This window comes from Dermochelys coriacea, chromosome 5, assembly GCF_009764565.3.
Source record: "Dermochelys coriacea isolate rDerCor1 chromosome 5, rDerCor1.pri.v4, whole genome shotgun sequence".
In the NCBI taxonomy this organism is placed as follows: domain Eukaryota; kingdom Metazoa; phylum Chordata; order Testudines; family Dermochelyidae; genus Dermochelys; species Dermochelys coriacea.
The window spans coordinates 137,354,122-137,376,869 of NC_050072.1; the positions used below are offsets into that span (position 1 = coordinate 137,354,122).

Genomic DNA, 22,748 nt, shown 5'->3' on the forward strand with positions numbered 1-22,748 from the left:
TGAAGACTATATAGTAAAACTTGAGTTCTGCTTAGCTATACCTTAACTAATCATTTTCCTGAAATTTAACTAACCAATCCTAACATATCGTAACATGATTATTTAACTAAATTATATCCCACCACCTTAATTAGTTTACACTCAGCAAAATTAATTATACAGCAGACAGAAACAATCACAGAACCAGACAGAGATTATACAGACAAACAATGGGGAAATGGGGACAACAGTGATAGAATAAACACAGAAATGAGGATTTCACATCCCAGCTATTGATACGCGAGTTCTTGCCAGATAGGAAGCTACCAAACTAAGTTTCCTTTTACATCTTCTAGGCTCTTCCCTTTCTCTGGAGGTGATAGGATACAATCCTGTCCTGATAATGCCTAACAGTCCCATAGCACCTTATTTCAATGTGACTAGGTTGGAATGGGAGGAGGTGACCGGTCACTTCCCAGCTTATGGCTGCCTCTGCTGCTTAGCCAAAGGCCTCAGCCTAAGCACAGGGCCTCAGACTGTCGCGGGGAGAGGAGGCCCTTACACCGGCAGACAGTGATTTTGATTCTCTCTTTTATACTTCTAACGAACCAAGCGACAAGAATAGACCTAAATTCTTAGAGAATAGGCCTTTACAGACAGGCCTGAATATCTATATCCTAACACTAATATCCAACCTAGACCACCTCCACTGCATCTTGAGACCATTGCTCCCAGTTGGAGTGCCCAGAGTCAGGCAGGTTCTCCTGCACACTCTCGATATGTGTAAAGAGCTGTTCTTCCTGCTCAGTCCCCGATGTGGGGGGCTGTAGCCACCTGGCCAGGCCCCTGATTCTGCTGTCTCAGTTAGCATGGTGATGATCCATAAGCGTTCAGTGCCTGGCACTGCTGAACTGTCCCTGGCTTGTGGGGGTCTCTCTGATGGACTTCCTGCCCCCAGCCCTGCTCTGCCCTTCCTGACAGGATTTTCACTCACCAGTCCCCTGATTCCCCTGTGTCAATGGTACTAGCCTGTGACTGGTCCTCACCCAGGAGTGTCCCCAGCCCCTCCTAGTACCCTCCCCCCAATATCTCCTGGCTCCCAGCACTGAGACAGCAGCAATGAGAACTAATTCCCATCCTGCCCTGGACACCTGGGTTCCTGGGGGCCCTGCCCCAAGACTAAGCAATAGGGTGGAGGGTTGCCAAGTGTCTCCCCCCCAGCCTGCCCCCTCTGTAGCTAGTTTAACCCTCTCCTGACTAGTCTTACCCATTGGTACCCTGCTGCTGAGCTTGTCCAGCCTGACCTGGTCACACGGACACTGGCCTCCCTAGTGCTAGAGAGGGGCTCCACTCACCTGCCCCTAACCCTGTGCTGGTGAGCTGCTGTTCTGTCCCCCCGCCCTCTCCCCAATCACTGTCCCGACTGCCCTCCTCCCCTCATTTACCCCCTCCCCCTCACAGTCCCAGGGCTGTTGGCTCTTGGGACACCGGTCTCGAGTCGTGCATCTTGGCAGAGTTAATGTCGACTCCTGACGATTCAGGGCTTCTGAGTGCGCTGGAGCTGCTGCTGATCAGGCTTCCCCCACCAATGGGGTGCAGCTGGGCCCCCTGCAGGATCCCTGCTGTCTGTGTGGAGGATGCTGGGGCAGATGGAGCAGTCCTCACAGTCATCAGGCTCCTTCTCCTCCCCAAGCCCAAAGGAAAAGCAGAGCAGCTCCGGGGAGTTAAGCCCTGGCACAGGATCCTTCAGCATGGTCTGGGTCAGAGTCTGCTGCTGCCGATTCTTCAGGGAGGGGCAGCTCTGAGAGAAGGAAGCACGAATCCAGGTCTGGCAGGTGCAGGAGCCCTCAGTGTCCCCTGGGAGGAGGGACAGCTCTCTGATTCCAGCTGGGATCCTTCGAATCCACGTGAAGAGGGCAGTTCCGGGATTAGAGCGACCGCCCAAGGAAACATCTAAGACAGACAAAGAGGAGCCAGATCAGAATAGCAGTGACCCCGCTCAGCATAGAATCATAGAAGATAAGGGTTGGAAGAGACCTCAGGAGGGCATCTAGTCCAACCCCCTGCTCAAAGCAGGACCAACACCAACTTTGTCAAGCCAGGCCTTAAAATGATGGAGACTTCACCACCTCCCTAGGTAACCCATTCCAGCGCTTTACCACCCTTCTAGTGAAACAGTGTTTCCTAAAATCCAACCTAAACCTCCCCCACTGCAACTGAAAACCATTGCTCTTTGTTCTGTAATCTGCAACCACTGAGAACAACCTAACTCCATCCTCTTTGGGTAGTTGAAGGCTGCTATCAAATCCCCCATCACTCTTTTCTGCAGACTAAATAAGCCCAGTTCCCTCAGCCTCTCCTTGTAAGTCATGTGCTCCAGCCCCCTAATCATTTTCATTGCCCTCCACTGGACTCTCTTCAATTTGTCCACATCCTTTCTGTAGTGGCGGGACAAAAACTGGACGCAATACTCCAGACGTGGCCTCACCAGTGCCGAATAGAGGGGAATAATCACATCCCTCGATCTGCTGGCAATGCTCCTACTAATGCAGCCCAATATGCCGTTGGCCTTCTGGGCAACAAGGGCACACTGCTGACTCATATCCAGCTTCTCATCCAATATAATCACCAGGTCCCTTTCTGCTGAATTGCAACTTAACCAGTTGGTCCCCAGCCTGTAGCGTTGCATGGGATTCTTCCTTCCTAAGTGCAGGACTCTGCACTTGTCCTTGTTGAACCTCATCAGATTTCTTTTGGCCCAATCCTCTAATTTGTCTAGGTCACTCTGGACCCTATCTCTACTCTCCAGCATATATACCTCTCCCCCCATTTTAGTATCATCTGAGAACTTGCTAAGGGTGCAATCCACCCCATCGTCCAGATCATTAATAAAGATGTTGAACTAAATCAACCCCAGGACCGACCCCTGGGGCACTCTGCTTGATACTGGCTGCCAACTAGACATCGAGCCGTTGATCACTACTCATTGAGCCCAACAATCTAGCCAGCTTTCTATCCACCTCATGGTCCATTCATCCAGCCCATACCTCTTTAACTTGCTGGAAAGTATACTATGGAAGATCGTATGAAAAGCTTTGCTAAAGTCAACATGTATCACGTCCACCACTTTCCCCATATCCACAGAGCCAGTTATCTCATCATAGAAGGCAATCAGGTTGGTAAGGCATGACTTGCCCTTGGTGAATCCATGTTGACTGTTCCTGATCACCTTCCTCTCCTCCAAGTACTTCAGAATGGATTCCTTGAGGACCTGCTCCTTGATTTTGCCAGGGACTGAAGTGAGGCTGTAGTTTCCTGGGTTCTCCTCCTTCCCTTTTTAAAATATGGGCACTATATTTACCATTTTCCAATCATCCGGGACCTCCCCTGATCATCACGATTTTTCAAAGATAATGGCAAATGACTCTGCAATCACATCAGCCAATTCCCTCAGAACCCATGGATGCATTAGATTTGGACCCATGGACTTGTGCATGTCCAGCTTTTCTAAATAGTCCTAACTTGTTCTCTCACTACAGACAGCTGCTCAGCTCCTCCCCATACTGTGTTGCCCAGGATAGCAGTCTGGGAGCTGACCGTATCTGTGAAGACCGAGGCAAAAAAAGCATTGAGTATTTCAACTTTTTCCACGTCATCTGTCACTAGGTTGCCTCCCCCATTCAGTAAGGGTCCCACACTTTCCCTGACCACCTTCTTGTTGCTAACATACCTGTAAAAACCCATCTTGTTACCCTTCACATCCCTTGCTAGCTGCAACTCCAATTGTGTTTTGGCCTTCCTGATTATACCCCTGCATGCCCGAGCAATATATTTATACTCCTCCTTAGTGATCTGTCCAAGTTTCCCCTTCTTGTAAGCTTCCTTTTTGTGTTTAAACTCACTGAAGATTTCTCTAAGCCAAGCTACTCGCCTGCCATATTTGCTATTGTTTTTGTACATCAGGATGGTTTGTTCCTGTGCCCTCAATGAGGCTTCTTTAAAATTCAGCCAGCTCTCCTGGCCTCCTTTCCCCCTCATATTAGCCTCCCGGGGATCCTGCCCATCAGTTCCCTGAGGGAGTCAAAATCTGCTTTTCTCAAGTCCAGGGTACATAATTTGCTATTCTCCTTTCTTCCTTTAGTGAGGATCCTGAACTCAACCATCTCATGGTCACTGCTGCCTAGGTTGCCACCCACTTCTACTCCCCCTACCAATTCTTCCCTGTTTGTGAGCAGCAGGTCAAGAGGAGCACAGCCCTTAATCAGTTCCTCCAGGACTTGTTCCAGGAAGTTGTCCCCAACACTCTCCAAAAACTTCCTGGATTGTCTGTGCACTGCTGAATTGCTCTCCCAACAGATGTCAGGGTGATTGAAGTCCCCCATTAGAACCAGGGCCTGTGATCTGGAAACTTCAGTTAGTTGTCCGAAGAAAGCCTCGTTTACCTCATCCTTCCATTACATTATCCTTGTTGCTCTCACCTCTAAACTTAACCCAAAGACTCTCAACAGGCTTTTCTCCAGTTTCATACTGGAGCTCTGAGCAATCATACCGCTCTCTTACATACAATGCAGCTCCTCCACCTTTCCTCCCATGCCTGTCTTTCCTGAACAGTTTATACCCATCCGTGACAGTGCTCCAGTCATGTGAACTTCCCCACCAAGTTTCTGTTATTCCAATCATGTCATAGTTCCTAGACTGTGCCACGACTTCCAATTCTTCCTGCTCGTTTCCCAGGTTTCTTGCTAGTAAGATAACTAGCCGATTGCCCCACTTTCTCAGTATGTATCCGGAGGCTTCCCCTCTTGCACCCTTCTCCTTGTGTTTCCTCCCAGTATCCCACTTCCTTTGGGCTTAGGTCACCGTCCCCCGGCAAACCTAGTTGAAAACCCTCCTCACTAGGTTAGCAAGCCTTCCTGTGAAGATGCTCTTCCCTTTCTTCGTTATGTGGATCCCATCTCTTCCTAGCAATCCTTCTTCCCGGCACAACATCCCATGGTCGAAGAATCTAAAGCCCTCTCTCCAACACCATCTGTGTAACCACGCATTCACCTCCACAATTTGACGATCCCTACCTGGGCCTTTTCCTTCAACAGGGAGGATGGACGAGAACCTGATTTGAACCTCAAACTCATTTATCCTTCTTCCTAGAGCCATGTAGTCTGCAGTAACCCACTCAAGGACATTCTTGGCGGTATCATTGGTGCCCACGTGGAGAAGTAGGAAGGGGTAGCAGTCCGAGGTCTTGATCAGTCTCAGCAGACACTCCATCATATCCTGAATTCTAGCTCCAGGCAAGCAGCACACTTCTCGAGTCTCCCGGTCTGGTCAGCAGATGGATGACTCCGTCCCCCTTAGGAGGGAGTCCCCGACCTCCATCTCCCATCTCCACCTGTTGGGAGTGGTGGTCATGGAACCCCATCCCTAGGACAATGCATCTCATGCCTTCCAGTTGATGGGTTCTCCTTCTGATGGGGGCTCTTCCACATCCCTCTCTGCAGTAGTACCTGTGCAGAGAGACTGAAATCGTTTTCTTACCTCTGTTTGCATTGGGGGGGTACATAAGTTCTCCTCTTTCTTCTTCTGCAGCCACCCTCCTACCCCTCTGTTGGAGTTGCCAGCAAGAAGGAATGGAGAAGGTGCGGGGTCAACCAGTCTCGTTATACCGCGACATGAGCGCGCCACACTAGAGGGCGTTAGAGCCAGCCTGAGGGGTATCACCGAGGGAAAAATTTCTGGTGACTGTGTGCAGAGCACGCACACCTAGCATGGAATGGATATGTGCAACACATCTCTGAGAACAATCGTTGCAGGCGTTTGTCCAGCTCTGGGGCATAGTTCAGGGACACAGCTTAGTTGGCTTGGCTCTCACCTACGACTGTGACACCAAATTGTATTTTAATCCCTTGACCTACATTTTTCCAGAAGTGATTAGTGATTTTTGGGTGTCTGAGATTGAGGCTGGGTGCTCCCACTTTCTGATCAGGCCCCTTTAAAAGGGCTCAGGTGGGCACCCAAAATCACTAGTCACTGCTAAAAATCTAGGTATTTATCTCGATGTATGTAATGCAGGGTGAGGGAGGGGTGAAAATATTTGGGACCCTGTGTCAGTGTTCCCTCCCCACTCTGAACTCTAGGATACAGATGTGGGGACCTGCATGAAAGACCCCCTAAGCTTATTTTTACCAGCTTAGGTTAAAAACTTTCCCAAGGCACAAATTCCGCCTTGTCCTTGAATGGTATGCTGCCATCACCAAGTGATTTAGACAAGAACAGGGAAAGGACCACTTGGAGTCCTATTCCCCCAAGCCCTACACCGCCTTTCCTGGGGAAGGCTTGATGATGATATCCTCACGAATTGTTACAGGTGAACACAGACCCAAACCCTTGGATCTTAAGAACAATGAAAAATCAATCAGATTCTTAAAAGAAGAATTTTAATTAAAGAAAAAGTAAAAGAATCACCTCTGTAAAATCAGGATGGTAAATACCTTACAGGATAATTAGATTCAAAACATAGAGAATCCGTCTAGGCAAAACCTTAAGTTACAAAAAGATACAAAAGCAGGACTATACATTCCATTCAGCACAGCTATTTTACCAGCCATTAAACAAAAGAAAATCCTACGCATTTCTAGCTAGATTGCTTACTAACTCTATAGGAGTTGAATTGCTTGTTTCCTTGATCGGTCCCCAGGCAGAGGTATCACGCAGACAGACAAAGCCTCTCACCCCTCCCAATTTGAAAGGATCTTGTCCCCCATTGGTCATTTCTTGGTCAGGTGCCAGCCAGGTTACCCGAGTTTCTGACCCTTTACAGATAAGAGGATTTTATAGTACTGTATCAGAACTTCTTAACTCCTTCCCTTTATATTTATGACGCCATGTGTGGGTTATTTTTGTGCCCCCACATTCTGCCCTGTTTGCCAAGCGAGGGGGTCTGATCCGTTCCCCATACCTTTCAGTCTTCCTCGTAATTCCCACAGTGATCTCTGTTCACCATAGCCTCCCTCCCTCCCTCTCCCCTAAATTCTCCTTCCTGTCCCCATCCCACCCTCAGTCTCCCTGCCTGCCTCCTGTCAGCCCAGGGGTAGCTGTATTAACTGAGTCTGCTCTTGGTTGTGTGCAAGATGGCGGCCGTTGTTGTAAAGATTAGCCTGGCCGTAGGAAAATGGTGGCCAGCTGAACTAAGAGCCGTCAGTGGCCTGATCCTTACAGGAAATCACCTAGAGACAGTAGCCTTGTGAAAAAGAGGCCAAGCATCCAAAGTTGGTGCTTTGCTGATCCTAGATTGAGCTGGGGGTGCAGGGAAGATGGGGCAGGGAAACAGAGGGACCCTGGGGATTCTGTGAGTTCCTTAAACCAGAGCAGAGGTTAGTGTCAGGGACAGACCTCCTGTACGCACTCCCCACAGAGACATGGGGGTACTATGAATGGAGGAGGTGGGGGACCAAGCGACCCTGAGGACCCTGCAAAATTAATAAAACCAGAGCAGAAGAGAGTGGGGTACAGACCCTCTGCGCACTCTCTCTTTCCTAAAATGACCCTCCCTACCAGAACTGGGGGGATGCTCAGAGAGATGGAGGGGATAGATCCATGCAAAATCCGGAGTACTCTCTTTGGGGTTGTGCCACACTGCACCACTGCAGGGAACATACAAGAACAAGCAGCAGTGAGGTACTCCTTGAAGGTTGTGAGCTCTCTGCAGTGTGTGGGCAGGGGGGAGCACCCATGGCGGGTTTGGGTTCCCTCCTGAAAGAAGCTGGGAGGGTGTAGGACCCAACGGCATAAGTGGGAACCCCATTTCTCAGGGGAGGGAAGCCCCAATAGGAAGGGGAGGACCCACTGGGCTGCCTACAATGGGGTCTTGGTGAGATTTTCAGAGAGACGCTGCTGCTGACCCTCAGCTGTGTTTCAGGGTTTCACGTTATCCAGACGATATACGGCTGTGATCTCTCGGAAGACAACGTCATTCAGGGGTTTTACCAGGATTCATATGACGGACGAGACTTCCTTACCTTCGATAAGGAGACCATGACTTGGGTAGCAGCGGATATTGGGGCTCAGATCACCAAGAAGAGATGGGATATTGAAATAGGTGACAACCAGCGGTGGAAACGCTATCTGGAGGAGGAATGTATTCCCTGGCTAAGGAGTTCTCTAGAATATGGGAAGGAAACTCTGCAGAGGAAAGGTAAGATGGGGGACAAGTCCCACCCAGGAGGTCACTACTGGTTACATCTCCATTCCTCAGTCCCAGTTCCAAAATGGAGCAGGGGGTGGGGGGCAGTTGAGCTAACTTGGTCCCAGGGATTGGTGGGGAAATAACCCTTCCCCTTCCCCCCCCAGCTCTGCTGGAAAAAAAGATAAGAAATTGAAAATGTTAAAAGCAGCTCACTGTAGAGAAGCTGACCAAATGAGCCAAAATTTACAGGACAAACTCTACCTCTTCCCCGGGTGTGACACAGTCGTTATCAAGGCAATCTGTCTGTGTGTGCATTTTAGAGCACTTTGATTAATTATGGAAAAGCCACCACTTCTATGTACACCAGCTTCATTCACCATGCAGTTCTTCCTCATTCACTGTCTATACCATCATATTTATGTTACTCTCAACCGCTGTGTTCCACCAATGACGGTAGCTTTGTTCTTGTTGCCTCTTTGTCCAAACTTCTCCCACAGTCATCTGTGTGCTTTCTTCTATGCCATCCCCTACATGTGGAATTGCCCTCCCCATACTAACCTCGAAGAAGAGTCCCTTTGTCCTTAAAGTTTTCTCCCTCAAGACCTACCTTTGCTGCAACACTTCCATACTTATTACTTGTTCTTTTATTACTCGTTAATTTTATGCTAATTAGTTAGCATCATTACACACCCTAATCTTTCCCTTCCCAAAGAGTTTGCATTTGCTGTTCAAGGTAACTTGAAATTTGTACCCAGTTTTTTTACAACATACTAGTTTCTTATTTCTCTCGCAAACCTCAGCAGAACATTATCTTGTCCTTTGCCATCTTTACAAATGCCAAGAGGTAAAAGCCATACACAGCAGTGTAATGTATATTTCAGTGCCAAGGGGCTGGGAAACTGATTGTTCAACATAAGGGTAAATCCTTTTGAAATCCATAATATTGGGGTAAACAGATTTGGTAACAAACTACAAGAAATTAGCCAATTAATACTAACTAGTTTGAGGGGCAATTTAGCACTGTGTGTCACTTTTTGTTAAATGGGCCCTTTCCATCTCTAATTGGTCAGTTTATCCAGCCCATTTTTTTGCTCCCTGGCTAGGGCAAGATTCTTCTCTCTTTCAAATCCAGGGACTGAGAGGAGATGGGCACGAACCTAGCACATGATTGACATCTGTATCTGGAGCTTAGTGAAGCCTTTCAAGGTACTTGTGTCACTGTGGTTGGGAGCAGAAGCCAGGTCAGGGCCCTGGATTCAGGATTCACCGTTGCTGATGCTGTGAATTCGGCACAGGAATCCACTAACATGGTGGTTTCTCTCTCATCAGAGGGATTCCGTCTCATGGACTCTCATCCTCTCCCACTGCTGGGGTCTCAGAATTTCATGCTGTAAAGCTCCAGCAAAAGCTGCCTGGTTTAGAGCTTGAAAACAACTACAGTAACTTCAATTTTGTCTTTTTCTCAGTGCGCCCAACAGCTAGAGTGAGTGACAGGTCATCTCACGATGGCCTCACCACCCTCTCCTGTACAGTCAGAGGGTTCTACCCCCAGGACATCACTGTGACCTGGCTGAAAAATGGGGAGAGCAGACAGCAGGAGACCTACTCTGAAGGCATCCTACCCAGTGGGGACGGGACCTACCAGACCTGGGTGACAATGGAGATTGATCCCAAGATCAAAGCCCATTATTCATGTCACGTGGAGCATGAAAGCCTGTTAGAGCCACTCTCTGTCTCCTGGGGTAAGGAGTTTGTTTGTTTTCCGAGTGGGAAAGGAGGAATCCATTACTCTCAAACTCTGAAAAATTCTCATTCGAATTTATAGGCTGAAGCTGGAATTTCCTCAGGGTCTGTGAGGCCCTGTCCTCTTTGGCCCTGTCCCTCTGCAGTCAAGTTTTTGTGCTAGAGTTGGGACCCACAGTGCCTGGGGCTCATGTCTTGCTCTCCAGTTTGCTGCCTCTGGGTCTGTTTGATACATCTCAGCAATACACTGTCTCTGAAGAGAGAAAATTAACAAGTGGACATTAATGCCTGAAGGGACCATTCTAATCATCTGATCTGAGCTCCTGCATAGCCCAGGGAAGCGGGAAATCACACAGGGACCCTAGCATCCAGTTTGGCCATCTGTGGGCAAACAAGATCTAATCCTTCAGAAAGAGATTGCCTATTCCAGATGTAAAGTCTCCAAGGGATGGAGAATTTACCACATCCTAGGGGAAGCTCAAATTGCCCCTTATTTCCAGACAGAATTGGTCTTGCTTTAGCTTGCAGCCTGGGCTCAGCTTCAGGCACTCATGGTCCTGCCATGAGTGCAGGGGACTGGACTAGATGATCTCTCAAGGTCCCTTCCAGTCCTATGATTCAGCAGGTTCTCAGAAACATAGCTCTACGGGCCCTTCGTTCTTGCCCATGTGACCAGAGTTTAATGTTGGGAGCAGCTTGTTTCTGTGTGCAGTGATGCTGGAAGAGAGGGTATGTGTGGCCTTGGAATGGAGCGAGGAGGCAGATTAGAGCCCTGCATCAGTGGGGAAGAGTCTTCTATGTCCCTAGCACAAGAAAGTCGAGGAAGAATTTTTTACACATGGAGCTGCCTTCTAGCCATCTTTTTGCTTGGTTAATCGGGATGTGGAAAAATGCAGTATTTGGAAGTGCAAACAATTTTTGAGAGGGCAGCCTGCACCAGGACTTTAGTCAGCAGGTGGTTTCACATCACAATCCTGCTACCATGTCCCCTGCCAATTTTTGTGTCATAAACCACATTTCCTTATTCTCTTAGAAATATTTTTCTTATTGCTTTATTATTATGTGGCTCTTTCAGACAACAGGAGAAGCTGATTAGTGAAACCAAAAGTGTATAAAGAACTTGGGGTTTAAAAGGTTTATATAAACCAAGAACAGTATTAAAATATCTCTGTCATCCCCTCTTCACTTCCTGCCCCCTCAAAAAACACGCATTGTGTCTGTAACTCCATTCATGGCAGGGAAATCCAGAGCTTTGAGGTCAGTTTCCAGTTTGTCACCAGACTCCCACAATGGGACTGTTCCATTAGTCATGAAAGTCAGCATCATCAAGGGGAGTTGGCGGCTGGGAACCAGGACGCCTGGGTTCTGTCCTTGGCTCTGGGAGGTAAGTGGAGGCTAGTGGGTTAGAGCAGGAGGTCTGGGAGCCAGGACTTCTGGGTTCTGTCTCTGGAAGGGGAGTTGAAGCTAGTGGGTTAGAGCAGGAGGGGCTGGGAGCCAGAATTCCTGGGGTCTATTCCTGGCTCTTGCACTGCCTCACTGTGTGATCTTCAGCAAGTCTTCCCCCTTTCCTGTTTAGGAACGATACTGACATCCATGCTCTCCCACAGTTAGGTTTATGAGGATTGGTTAATGTTATAAAAGTCTTCAAATCATAATAAATATTTAGCACTTAAACTAGAAGTGGTAGAGGCTGTGTTCGGGACTTTGTATGGTGGAGTATAATGCATGGTAGGTGCATGGTGGCTGCGTGGAGCTCACTGGAATAGGTGGAGAGTTGCAGGACTTAGCCCTAACCTGGGGAGCTGACTGACGGATCCCTGCAGTGGGATGAAAGGGGGGTTTTAGTGGGGGCATTTCCCCATTGATCATTCTCTCCATTCCATTTCAGAACCAAATAACAATCTGATTCCCGTTGTGGCTGGAGTTATCACTGCAGTTGTCCTGATTGGTGTTATAATCGGAATAGTCGTCTGGAAAAAGAAACACCCAGGTAAAGAGCCTGGGATGGGGGGATTCCCTGGACTTGCTGGACACACCTGCCTAAGGGCAACAGCAATACAGCAGTCAGTGTCGGTACGGTATAACTGCCCCACTGCGGGACTGACCTAATTACTCCCAAAGGGAGCTGCCAGACCCAGAAACTGGGTGCAGGTTACAGTTTATATTGGGTTAGGTTTTCTGAAGAGCTCAGCACCCAGTGCGCCAAGGTCTTTGGAAACTGTCTCATTGTGTCTTTCTCACCTGCCCATCATGAGCGCCTGGGACCTTGAGTCCATTACTGAGCGCCAGGGGGCTGTGCTTTGCCAGGGACTCGCTGTAGACACTGATTGCAGTCGATTCCTGCCTTGGGAGCTGCATTCACTGAAATTTGCCTTCTCTCTGCAGGGAAGAAGGGAGATGGCTACGCTGTAGCTCCAGGTAAGTGACAAGAGACCCATCGCCTCTTTTCAAGTGGCCATCCCTGAACAGCCATCAGTATTTGCTTGTGGATTTTAGCCTAAAGGCTCTGACAGGAGATCCTCGCTCCCACTCATAGGCCTTGTCTACAATGAGGATTTTAGGGAAATCTCCAACTATTGCTCTAGTACCATAGAATCATAGGACTGGAAGGGACCTCGAGAGGACACCTAGTCCGGTTCCCTGCACTCATGGCAGGACTAGATATTATCTAGACCATCCCTGACTAACCTGCTCTTAAAAACCTCCAATTAGGGAGATTTCACAACCTCTCTAGGCAATTTATTCCAGTGCTTAACCACCCTGACAGGATTTTTTTCCTAATGTCCAACCTAAACTTCCCTTGCTGCAATTTAAGCCCATTGCTGCTTCTCCTGTCCTCAGAAGTTGAAGAAAACAGTTTTTTCCCTCCTCCTTGTAACAATAGTTTTCAAGTACATAAAAGGTTATCAGATCTCCCCCTCAGTCTTCTCTTCTGCAGACTAAACAAACCCAATTCTTTCAGTCTTCCCTCATAGGTCATGTTTTCTAGATCTTTAATCATTCTGTTGCTCTCCTGTGGACTTTCTCCAATTTGTCCACATCCTTCCTGGACACAATACTCCAGTTAAGGCTGTATCAGCACAGAGTAGAGAGGAAGAATTACTTCTCGTGTCTTGCTTACAACACTCCAGCTAATACATCCCAGAATGATGTTTGCTTTTTTTGCAACAGTGTCACACTGCTGACTCGTATTTAGCTTTTGATCCACAATGACCCCTAGATCCCTCTCTGCAGTACTCCTTCCTAAGCAGTCATTTCCCAATTCTTTATGTGTGCAACTTCCAAAATAGGGTAATTTACATTTTTCCTTATTGAATTTCATCCTATTTACTTCAGACCATTTCTCCAGTTTGTCCAGATCATTTTGAATTTTCATCCTAGCCTCCAAAGCACTTGCGACCCCTCCCAGCTTGGTATCGTCTACAGACTTTGTAAATGTACTCTCTATGCCATTATCTAAACCATTGATGAAGACATTGAACAGAACTGATCCCTGAGGGACCCCACTTGTTATTCCCTTCCAACATGATTGTGAACTCTTGGATAACTACTCTCTGTTAATGGTTTTCCAACCAGTTCTGCACCCACCTTTTAGTAGCACCATCTAGGTTATATTTCCCTAGTTTGTTAATGAGGCGGTCCTGTGAGACAGTATCAAAAGCCTTACTAAAGTCAAGATATACCACATCTACTATTTCCCCCATATACACAAGGTTTGTTACCCTGTCAAAGAAAGCTACCAGGTTGGCTTGACACAATTTGTTCTTGACAAATCCATGCTGACTGTTACTTATCACCTTATTATCTTCTAAGTGTTTGCAAATTGATTGCTTCATTATTTGCCTCATTATCTTTCTGGGTACTCAGAGTAGCAGCCGTGTTAGTCTGTATTCGCAAAAAGAAAAGGAGTACCCGTGGCAACTTAGAGACTAACAAATTTGTTAGTCTCTAAGGTGCCACGGGTACTCCTTTTCTTTCTGGGTACTGAAGTTAAACTGACAGGTCTGTAATTCCTCGGGTTGTCCCTAATCCCCTTTTTATTGATTGGCACTATATTTCCCCTCTTCCAGTCCTCTTTCCCATCTTCCATGACTTTTCAGAGATATTGGCTCAGATATCGCTTCAGTCAGCTCCTTGAGTATTCTAGGATGCTTTTCATCAGGCCTTGGTGACTTGAAGACATCTAACTTGTCTAAATAATTTTTAACTTGTTCCTTCCCTATTTTAGCCTCAGAGTCTACCTCAATTTCACTGGTGTTCACTATGTTAGACTTCCAATCACTATGAAACGTTTGAGTGAAAACTGAAACAAAAAAGTCATTTAGCCCTTTTCCCATTTTCACATGTTCTGTTATTGACTTTTCTTCACCATTGACTAATGGGCCTACCCTGTCCTTGGTCTTCCTCTTGCTTCTAATGTATTTTTAGAATGTTTCTTTGTTATACTTTCTCAAGCTAGTTTAATCTCGTTTTGAGCATTGGTCTTTCTAATTTTTTCCCTACATACTTGTGTTATTTGTTTACAGTTATCTTTGGAATTTGACCATGTCATAAATATAAAGGGAAGGGTAACCACCTTTCTATATACAGAACTATAAAATCCCTCCTGGCCAGAGGCAAAACCCTTTTACCTGTAAAGGGTTAAGAAGCTAAGATAACCTCGCTGGCACCTGACCAAAATGACCAATGAGGAGACAAGATACTTTCAAAGCTGAGGGAGGCGGGGAGGGGGGAACAAAGGCTGTCTGTCTGTCTGTGTGATGCTTTTGCCAGGAACAGATCAGGAATGCTCTTCAGAACTCCTGTAAAAAAATTAGTAAGCAATCTAGCTAGAAATGCGTAGGATTTTCTTTTGTTTAATGGCTGGTAAAATAGCTGTGCTGAATGGAATGTATAGTCCTGCTTTGTGTCTTTTTGTAACTTAAGGTTTTGCCTAGAGGGATTCTCTATGTTTTGAATCTAATTATCCTGTAAGGTATTTACCATCCTGATTTTACAGAGGTGATTCTTTTACTTTTTCTTTAATTAAAATTCTTCTTTTAAGAACCTGATTGATTTTTCATTGTTCTTAAGATCCAAGGGTTTGGGTCTGTGTTCACCTATGCAGATTGGTGAGGATTTTTATCAAGCCTTCCCCAGGAAAGGGGGTGTAGCGCTTGGGTGGATATTTTGGGGGGAAGATGTCTCCAAATGGGCTCTTTCCCTGTTCTTTGTTTTTAATACGCTTGGTGGTGGTAGCATAGGGTTCAAGGACAAGGCAAAGTTTGTACTTTGAGGAAGTTTTTAACCTAAGCTGGTAAGAATAAGCTTAGGGGGTCTTTCATGCAGGTCCCCACATCTGTACCGTAGAGTTCAGAGTGGGGAAGGAATCTTGACAGACCTAGTTTCCATTTTGTGTAGGACTTTTTTATTTTATTTTTAGATCATTAAAGATCTCCTGGTTAAGCCAGCATGGTCTCTTGCCATCCTTCATTTCTTTCCTGTGCAGTGGGATAGTTTGTACTTGTGGTCTTGATAATGTCTCCTTGAGAACTTTCAAACTCTCCTGAACTGTGTTTTCCCTTAGACTTTGCTTCCCATGGGGTCTTACCTACCAACTCCCTGAATTTTCTAAAGTCTGCCTTCTTGAAATCCATTATTTTATTCTGTTGTTTTCCTTCCTACCATTCCTTAGAATCATGAACTCTATCATTTCTTGATCACTTTCACCCAAGCTGCGTTCCACTTTCAAATTCTCAACCAGTTCCTCCCTATTTGTCAAAGTCAAATCTAATGAGTCAAATGCAGAGCCATTCGCCATTATCTTTGAAAACTCATGGCAATCGGGGGAGGTCCCAGATGACTGGAAAAAGACTAATGTCGTGCCCATCTGTAAAAAAGAGGAGGAGGAAGGTCTGGGGAACTACAAGCCAGTCAGCCTCACCTCAGTGCCTGGACAAATCATGGAGCAGGTCCTCAAGGAATCGGGCTCAATGGGTAGTAATCAATGGCTCCATGTCTAGTTGGCAGCTGGTATCAGGCAGAGTGCCCCAAGGGTCAGTCTAAGGCTGGTTTTGTTCAGTATCTTCTTTAATGATCTGGAGGATGGCATGGATTGCACCCTCAGCAAGTTTGTAGATGACACTAAACTGGGAGGAGAGGTAGATATGCTGGAGGATACGGGTAGGAGACAGAGGGACCTAGACAAATTAGAGGATTGGGCCAAAAGAAATCTGCTGAGGTTCAACAAGGACAAGAGCAGAGTCCTGAATTTAGGATGGAAGAATCCCATGCACTGCTATAGACTAGGGACAGAGTGGCTAGGCAGCAGTTCTGCAGAAAAGGACCTGGGGATTACAGTGGACGAGAAGCTGGATATGAGTCAGCAGTGTGCCCTTGTTGCCAAGAAGGCCAACGGCATGTTGGGCTGCATTAGTAGGAGCATTGCCAGCAGATCGAGGGATGTGATCGTTCCCCTCTATTCGACATTGGTGAGGCCTCATCTGGAGTTCTGTGTCCAGTTTTGGGCCCCACACTACAAGATGGATGTGGAAAAATTAGAAAGAGGCCAGCGGAGGGCAACAAAAATGATTAGGGGGCTGGAGCACATGAGTAATGAGGAAAGGCTGAGGGAACTGGGATTGTTTAGTCTGTGGAAGAGAAGAATGGGGGGGGGGGGATTTGATAGCTGCTTTCACTTACTTGAAAGGGGGTTCCAAAGAGGATGGATCTAGACTGTTCTCAGTGGTGGCAGATGACAGAACAAGGAGTAATGGTCTCAAGTTCAGTGGAGGAGATTTAGATTGGATATTAGGAAAAAACTTTTTCACAAGGAGGGTGGTGAAACACTGGAATGGGTTACCTAGGGAGGTGGTGGAATCTCCTTCCTTAGAGGTTTTTAAGGTCAGGCTTGACAAAGTCCTGGCTGGGATGATTAGTTGGAGATTGGTCCTGCTTTGAGCAGGAGGTTGGAGTAGATGACCTTCTGAGGTCCCTTCCAACCGTGATATTCTATGATTCTAGAACAGCCTCTCCCCTAGTAGCATTCTCCACCTGCTGAAAGAAAAATTGTCTCCAATACATTCCAAGAACTTGTTGGATAACCTGTGCCCTGCTCTGTTATTTTCTCAAGAGAGGTCTTCTTCAGTAGTGTAGAGTGGCTATAGACACATGTTCTCTAACATTGCTCAGAGGAAGTCTAGATGATACAAGGGTTAAAAACACCTGAACCCCATCTCCTCAATAGCTCCATCTTTGCTCTCTCTGGTGGAATTGCATTGCTTTTGGGTATGGGTCCAAGTTTTGCTTGTGTAGACAAGGTGATAGTCAGGAATGTATACGGTGGTGTTAGGCTGAATTATTATCCCCCTAGAGCTGTGCTGTGTGTGGCTGAGTGTGACCCCAAAGGTGTCTGACCTGCTTTTAATGTTACATTTCTTTTGACTTACCTGAAAGTTGGGTTTCAGTGCTCGTGAAATCTGCGCCTGATCCAAAGCCTGTGAAGCCAATGGGAGTCTTTCCATTGACTTCAGATCAGCACCATTCTGTCGCCTCATTGACCACAAGTTCAAATCCCCTCCTCAGTTGTCTCTTGTAATTAGCTTTAGCAATAGGACAAAGACTAAAACTGTGGGAAATATTTACATAAATTATCGACTGTCTCGGAGGCCATCTAATGCCTGGCACCAAGAGCTGGTATAAAATGCACAGATCTGCCTTGCCCTGCTAGGGTGTAGTCCTCCAGCTCTCTCTTTATCCTCTCAGGGGTACCTCCGCGGGTAACGGAGGGGGTTTGAGCAGTGCCAACAAAACCTCCTCAGAGCATCACCCTTCCTCCTACAGCTGGCCCTCAGTTGTGCCTCCCTTCCTCCTCCTCGTTACTCCAGAACAACGGAAATTCACGTGCAAGAACTTTGTTAATGGGGAGTTAAGGTTGTAGATGCTCAGCCCTGCCGTGGGCTCCCTTTGTCCTGTCAGAATGGGTGTGTGTAAGCGTGTAGCCGGGTGTGGCTCTCCCTTGGTGTCCGTCTCTGAGGGAGGCCACACCCCTTTACTGACACGCTCCTGGAACAACAGTCTAAGCAAGGGGGCAGTTGGCAGTCTAAGGCGCCAACCCTCTGGCAGGGTAGAGCAGGGAACAGCCTAGGGCTCAGGCAGGGGCTATCGACTTGCTCAGGCCTCCTGGCCTAAGGTGGGGAGGCTGCCAACCCCGGGGTTAGGGTGGCAGGGGAACATGAGCCCACCCGACTCCACCATGTCCCAGTCCAGGGCTGTAACAATGGCATAGCGGTCTGCCACTGGCTCAGCGGGGATCCAGCCGCAGCACACTGAGCTAGTGACAGCCAGCAACGTAGCTGGACAGTAGTAAGCTGCCCCTGGGCTACTTCCTCCCTTCCTCTTCCCTTTCCTCCTGCTGGTGTGTAGCTGAACCCCGGGTGGTCCTCCATCTCCCCACAGTGCACACTGCCAGTGGCAATCCCAGCAGCTCCTCAGCGTCGGACTTCTAGCAGTTCTGCTGTCCCAAGGACGCACCCAAGATACCAGGAGTCTTCCAAGGCCTCCAGCAGCAGGCTGGAAGCGTGTGACTTCCTAAGCAACTCCTGCTCAACTGAGCTGCAGGGCTCGCCTCTTATATGTCCAGTTCCCATCCTGCCCTTCTGCTTCCTGCATGGCAGCCGAGGTCTGGCCCTCCCTTGCTCTGAGCCTCTGAGGGAGGCCACGCCCCTTTCCTAGAGTGTGTTTAATTCCCAGAAGTCAAAGGTTGGCAAACCAGGATATGCAGAGGTAGAATGATGCTTCCCACACAACTCGAACTCTGCCCCAGTGGGTCTGGGAATAGGAACAGGAAGTAGAACAGCACCATGCCAAACCAACTTGTCCTTGTCTGTGTGCCCAGCACCACCCCAAATCAGCATGCCTCTTCATGCCATCCACACTGTTCGTTGTAGCGCCACTGATTAAGGCAGGAATTGCTGTTCATTGGCAGGGGAGAGGGTGACGTCTGTGGTCTGCTTGAGGGACCCCTCTGGGCACAGACCGAAGGGAGCAGAGTTGAGGTTGTTTGGCCTGAGTATCCTTAGCCCAGCATCTCCTGCTTTACCAGCCGTTGAATGTTGCGTATTCCGGGCTCCCATTCTGACGAGGCATGAAGAGCACATAGCAGTGCTGAACCCCTGCAGTGGTGACAGTTTTTGCATGTGAATAATGGAAATCCAGGGCAGCTGCCCTGTAGACTGGTCTGTACACCAACCAGCTCACTGCTAGGGAAGAGTGAGGTGATGACTGTTCCCTTTGGATAGCAGTCCCCGTATCTACTAACTACGTTGATACCCTGCCCTGTGAGACACACTAATATCCTCTCTCTTCTCCTCCTCCTCTGCACAGCAAATGACCCAGGATCTAGTGGCTCTGACCTATCTGTCAAGGGTAAGTGATGGAGGCTGTAGCCTAGGGTTCACTGCTCTCACTGAGGCCTCTGGAGAGAGAGAGACCTAGTCCAAGTCATTGGACCCTCTAGCAAACCAGCCCCAAGGAGCGGGACGGGGGTTCTGGATCTCTTCTTTCCCTTCTATTCACACTGGGGGTGCAGGAACAGATTTGCAGCCAAATCCCCTTGTTTTCTCTGAGATTAATTTAGGTGTGAAAAACTGTAGTGAGAGGGATTTCTCTGTGGCTGCTGGTACAGTGTGGGCTGAGCTCAGCTTTTGTAAAGATAACTCCAGCTGCTTCAGAGAACAGTCTCCAGTGAACTGCAGGGAGGAAGCAGCAGGGACAGAGCCCAGCACTTGGGACTCCAGGAACATGGGTCTCTGACACTGGAGCTACAAGCTTTGTCAGCGGGGTTAGAGATTTTGTCCACTGAACACTGCAGCCACAAGGGTGATCGTCCCACAGCAGTGTGCACTGTCATTGCAAAACATTATGGCAGGTTCCCTTTAATAGACGTTGCCTGTGTTTAACTTCTGCAGCTTAACTGAGCCTGTTGGAGTCTGTGCCACAACCTGAGGGGACCCCAGAGAGGAAGATGGATGAGCTCTGCTCTGCTCTGTCTCCCTACAAGAACCAATCAACCTCTCCCTAGCTTTTCTCTGGCACTTGGAGTGTCCTGTGTGGGATTTGTGGCCTCATCTATCTGCTCACTGAACCACTTTTTGCTTTTCAGATGTAATAGTTTTCTGTAATGTTTTATTTGCACAAAATAATTTCCAAAATTTGCTTTTAGTAAGAGTTTTTAGTATTTGCTAGCGTTTAGTGTGTGCACTCAGTGCTTTGGCTGTGCAGTGCTGTCTGCACACCCTGTACAGTATGCTAGATCTGTGAGCAGTAACTGCTAGTGTGTCTGTGGTGGGGGATGTCTTTCTTTTCTGTAGAATTTCATGATTATAACATGGTAAATGGCCTGGTCTACTTGCAGCTGGTAGTGCTGTTGCCATCATCAGCTGAGGAAGTCTGTTGGACAGGAATAAGTGTCTGCGTTTAGTTTATAAGTGCCTCAAATGTCCTTTTCACCATTCATAGAGCCATAGAAATGCTGGGCTAGTAGGGCTGTCAAGAGGTCGTCAAGTCAAGCCTCTGATCTCAGGCAGCACCAAGTAAACCTAAACCATCCCTGACAGGTGTTTGTCCAACCTGTTGTTAAAAACTTCCAATGACAGGGGGTTCTACATCCTCTCTAGGCAACCTGTGTGATGAAGTGGGATATTTTCCTAACATTGCATACATAAACCGTGCCTCTGTTTCCCCAATGTGCTGCATGTCTAACCCAGGTGGGAGGGGAGGTGTCTATTGTTACAGAGGACCAGGTGTGACCCAGTCTAGCAGACTGAACCGCAGACCATGGCCTGGACACTTTGCAACTTAGCGACTGATGACTCGAAGGCCCATCCGAACTTGGAGCCAGCCAGTTATGGGCAGCAGAGAGAACAAAGAGCCGAAGAGAGAGTCACTTGGAGATCTGTTTGCCTGTGAAAGAAGACAAAGATGGAGGCGGGGCCTTGGAGGTGATATAGGGTGGGCTGCAGAAAGGAAGTCACTTCTGGGCTGGGAACAAAGAGCGGTCTAAGACTACCTGGATGGGGGAGACCCAGATGGACACCTCTGAGAACATCTTGTGCTCTGTTCCAGACATACAATAAACCCTTCTGCGTTGCGCTGGCTGAAAATCACTGCAGGCTAGAGAGAGACATGCATGCTGGAGGCTCAGACGTGTGGTACTGGGAGGCGGAGGAGAAGCCTACAACTTAAACCTTGAGCAAAGCATGACCTTATGTAGGGTCAATACTCTAAAGGCCGGTTCCTCCCAGGGCCATATGGAGCCAAGAGAGCACTGGCCTGCGAGTCTGTGACAACCTGTTCCACAGTGAACTGTCCTTATAGCTAGAAAGTTTTTCCTAGTGTGTAACCTAAATTCCCCCTTCTCCTACTATCAGTGCACCTGGAGAACAATTGATCACTGTCCTCTTCAGAGCATCCCTTAATGCAGGGGTAGTTAGTTTATTTTTTGTCAAGGTCCAAATTTCTTGGTCAAGATATAGTCACAGTCCAGACTAAAGAGAAACATTTTTCACATCACAAGTGCCCCTGTTCAACAAACAGATACAATGCTGTGAAATATACCCAGGGCCTATATTGTTTATATCTTTAGTGTATTAAATGAAAAAAAAATCAAACCACTGTATAGCCTAAAAATAAACTCCAGGAAAGATAGAGGAGTCACGTGGCACCTTAAAGACTAACCGATTTAATTGGGCATAAGCTTTCATGGGCCCACGAAAGCTTATGCCCAAATAAATGTTAGTCTTTAAGGTGCCACCGGACTCCTCGTTGTTTTTGTGGATACAGACTAACACAGCTAACCCTCTGATACTTGTCTCCAATTTATCTGAAACTTTGAGAAAGTATTTAGAAAAATGTCAAATAGATGCAAATATAAGCATTAAAAATACTTTCAGACAACAGTTAAGTTGTGTATGAGTTTTGTCAAATATGGTTATTGTAGGCATATGTTCATCTATCTATATGCAGATATTCAAAACTTTTTCAGACTTTTGTGGTTTATTTACCATAATTATCAGAGTTTGAAAGAAACACTTAGTACACCTGAACTCTTCATCTTTTATGATTCAAGCCTTTCCACTAACAAATACCCACCCACCACCATTCCCAGATCCTTCTCAGCAGTGCTGCTGCCGAGCCAGTTTGCCTCATTCTGTATTTGTGCATTTGGTTTTCCTTCCCTACGTGGTTCACCCACATTTCTTTGTTGAATTTCATTTTGTTGTCTATTGCCCAGTTCTCTAATTTATCAAGAGCCCTCTGAATTTTAGCTCTGTCCTCCAAAGTTTTGGCAACCTCTTCCCCCACCCCGCCCTGCAACTTTGTGTCAGCTGCAGCATTGATCAGTATGGTCTCTGTACCTACATCCAGGTCATTAATAACAATGTTAAACACTGGACCCAGAACAGATCCCTGTGGAAGCCCACTTAAGACCTCCTCTTTTGCCCTCACAATTTACAGCTCTCTCCTCCCCCTCGGGCTGCAATGACCCTCTACGAGTTAACAGGACCTTTTTCCAGTGAAAGAGCCTTTATCACACAGTGAATATTCTTAAACATGTACATGTATTTATTAGCAATCAACAACTGATCAGCAGAATACTAATGCTCACCACTTCCAATAAAGCAGACAGACATCTCCTAATGGCCAGTCAGCGTTGTGTCATCTGGGGCTCTGGCTTCTCCACAGTCTGGTCATGCAAGGGTTAAAAATCCTAGTAGTTCTGGTCTTGAGCCGTACCCGAGTTACATTCCAATCAGCTTGTTATCTCACCCTCATTATATAGTTAAAATGAGAGTTCTTATAATAC

At 47.3% G+C, this 22,748-nt stretch overlaps 2 protein-coding genes across 5 annotated transcripts in view; one reads left to right on the top strand and one right to left on the bottom strand.

The window, feature by feature from the left end:
• LOC122460470 overlaps positions 1–22,748 on the bottom strand; it is a 172,629-nt gene that overhangs the window by 62,222 nt on the left and 87,659 nt on the right. The window lies entirely within an intron of this gene.
• The window catches only part of LOC119856428 (class I histocompatibility antigen, F10 alpha chain-like), a 62,409-nt gene that overhangs the window by 20,451 nt on the left and 19,210 nt on the right, over positions 1–22,748 (top strand). Inside the window, exons 3-8 of one of the 4 annotated variants that reach the window (XM_038403931.2) lie at positions 7,895–8,170; positions 9,628–9,903; positions 11,793–11,894; positions 12,290–12,322; positions 19,268–19,309; positions 19,852–20,367. In XM_038403931.2, the coding sequence (XP_038259859.1) occupies positions 7,895–8,170; positions 9,628–9,903; positions 11,793–11,894; positions 12,290–12,322; positions 19,268–19,309; positions 19,852–19,856 (734 nt within the window). In that variant the 3' untranslated portion in view covers positions 19,857–20,367. Of the gene's footprint in view, positions 1–7,894; positions 8,171–9,627; positions 9,904–9,986; positions 10,152–11,792; positions 11,895–12,289; positions 12,323–19,267; positions 19,310–19,851; positions 20,368–22,748 lie in introns of those variants that run through there. The other 3 variants (XM_043515421.1, XR_006281756.1, XM_043515422.1) reach the window with 3 other exon arrangements.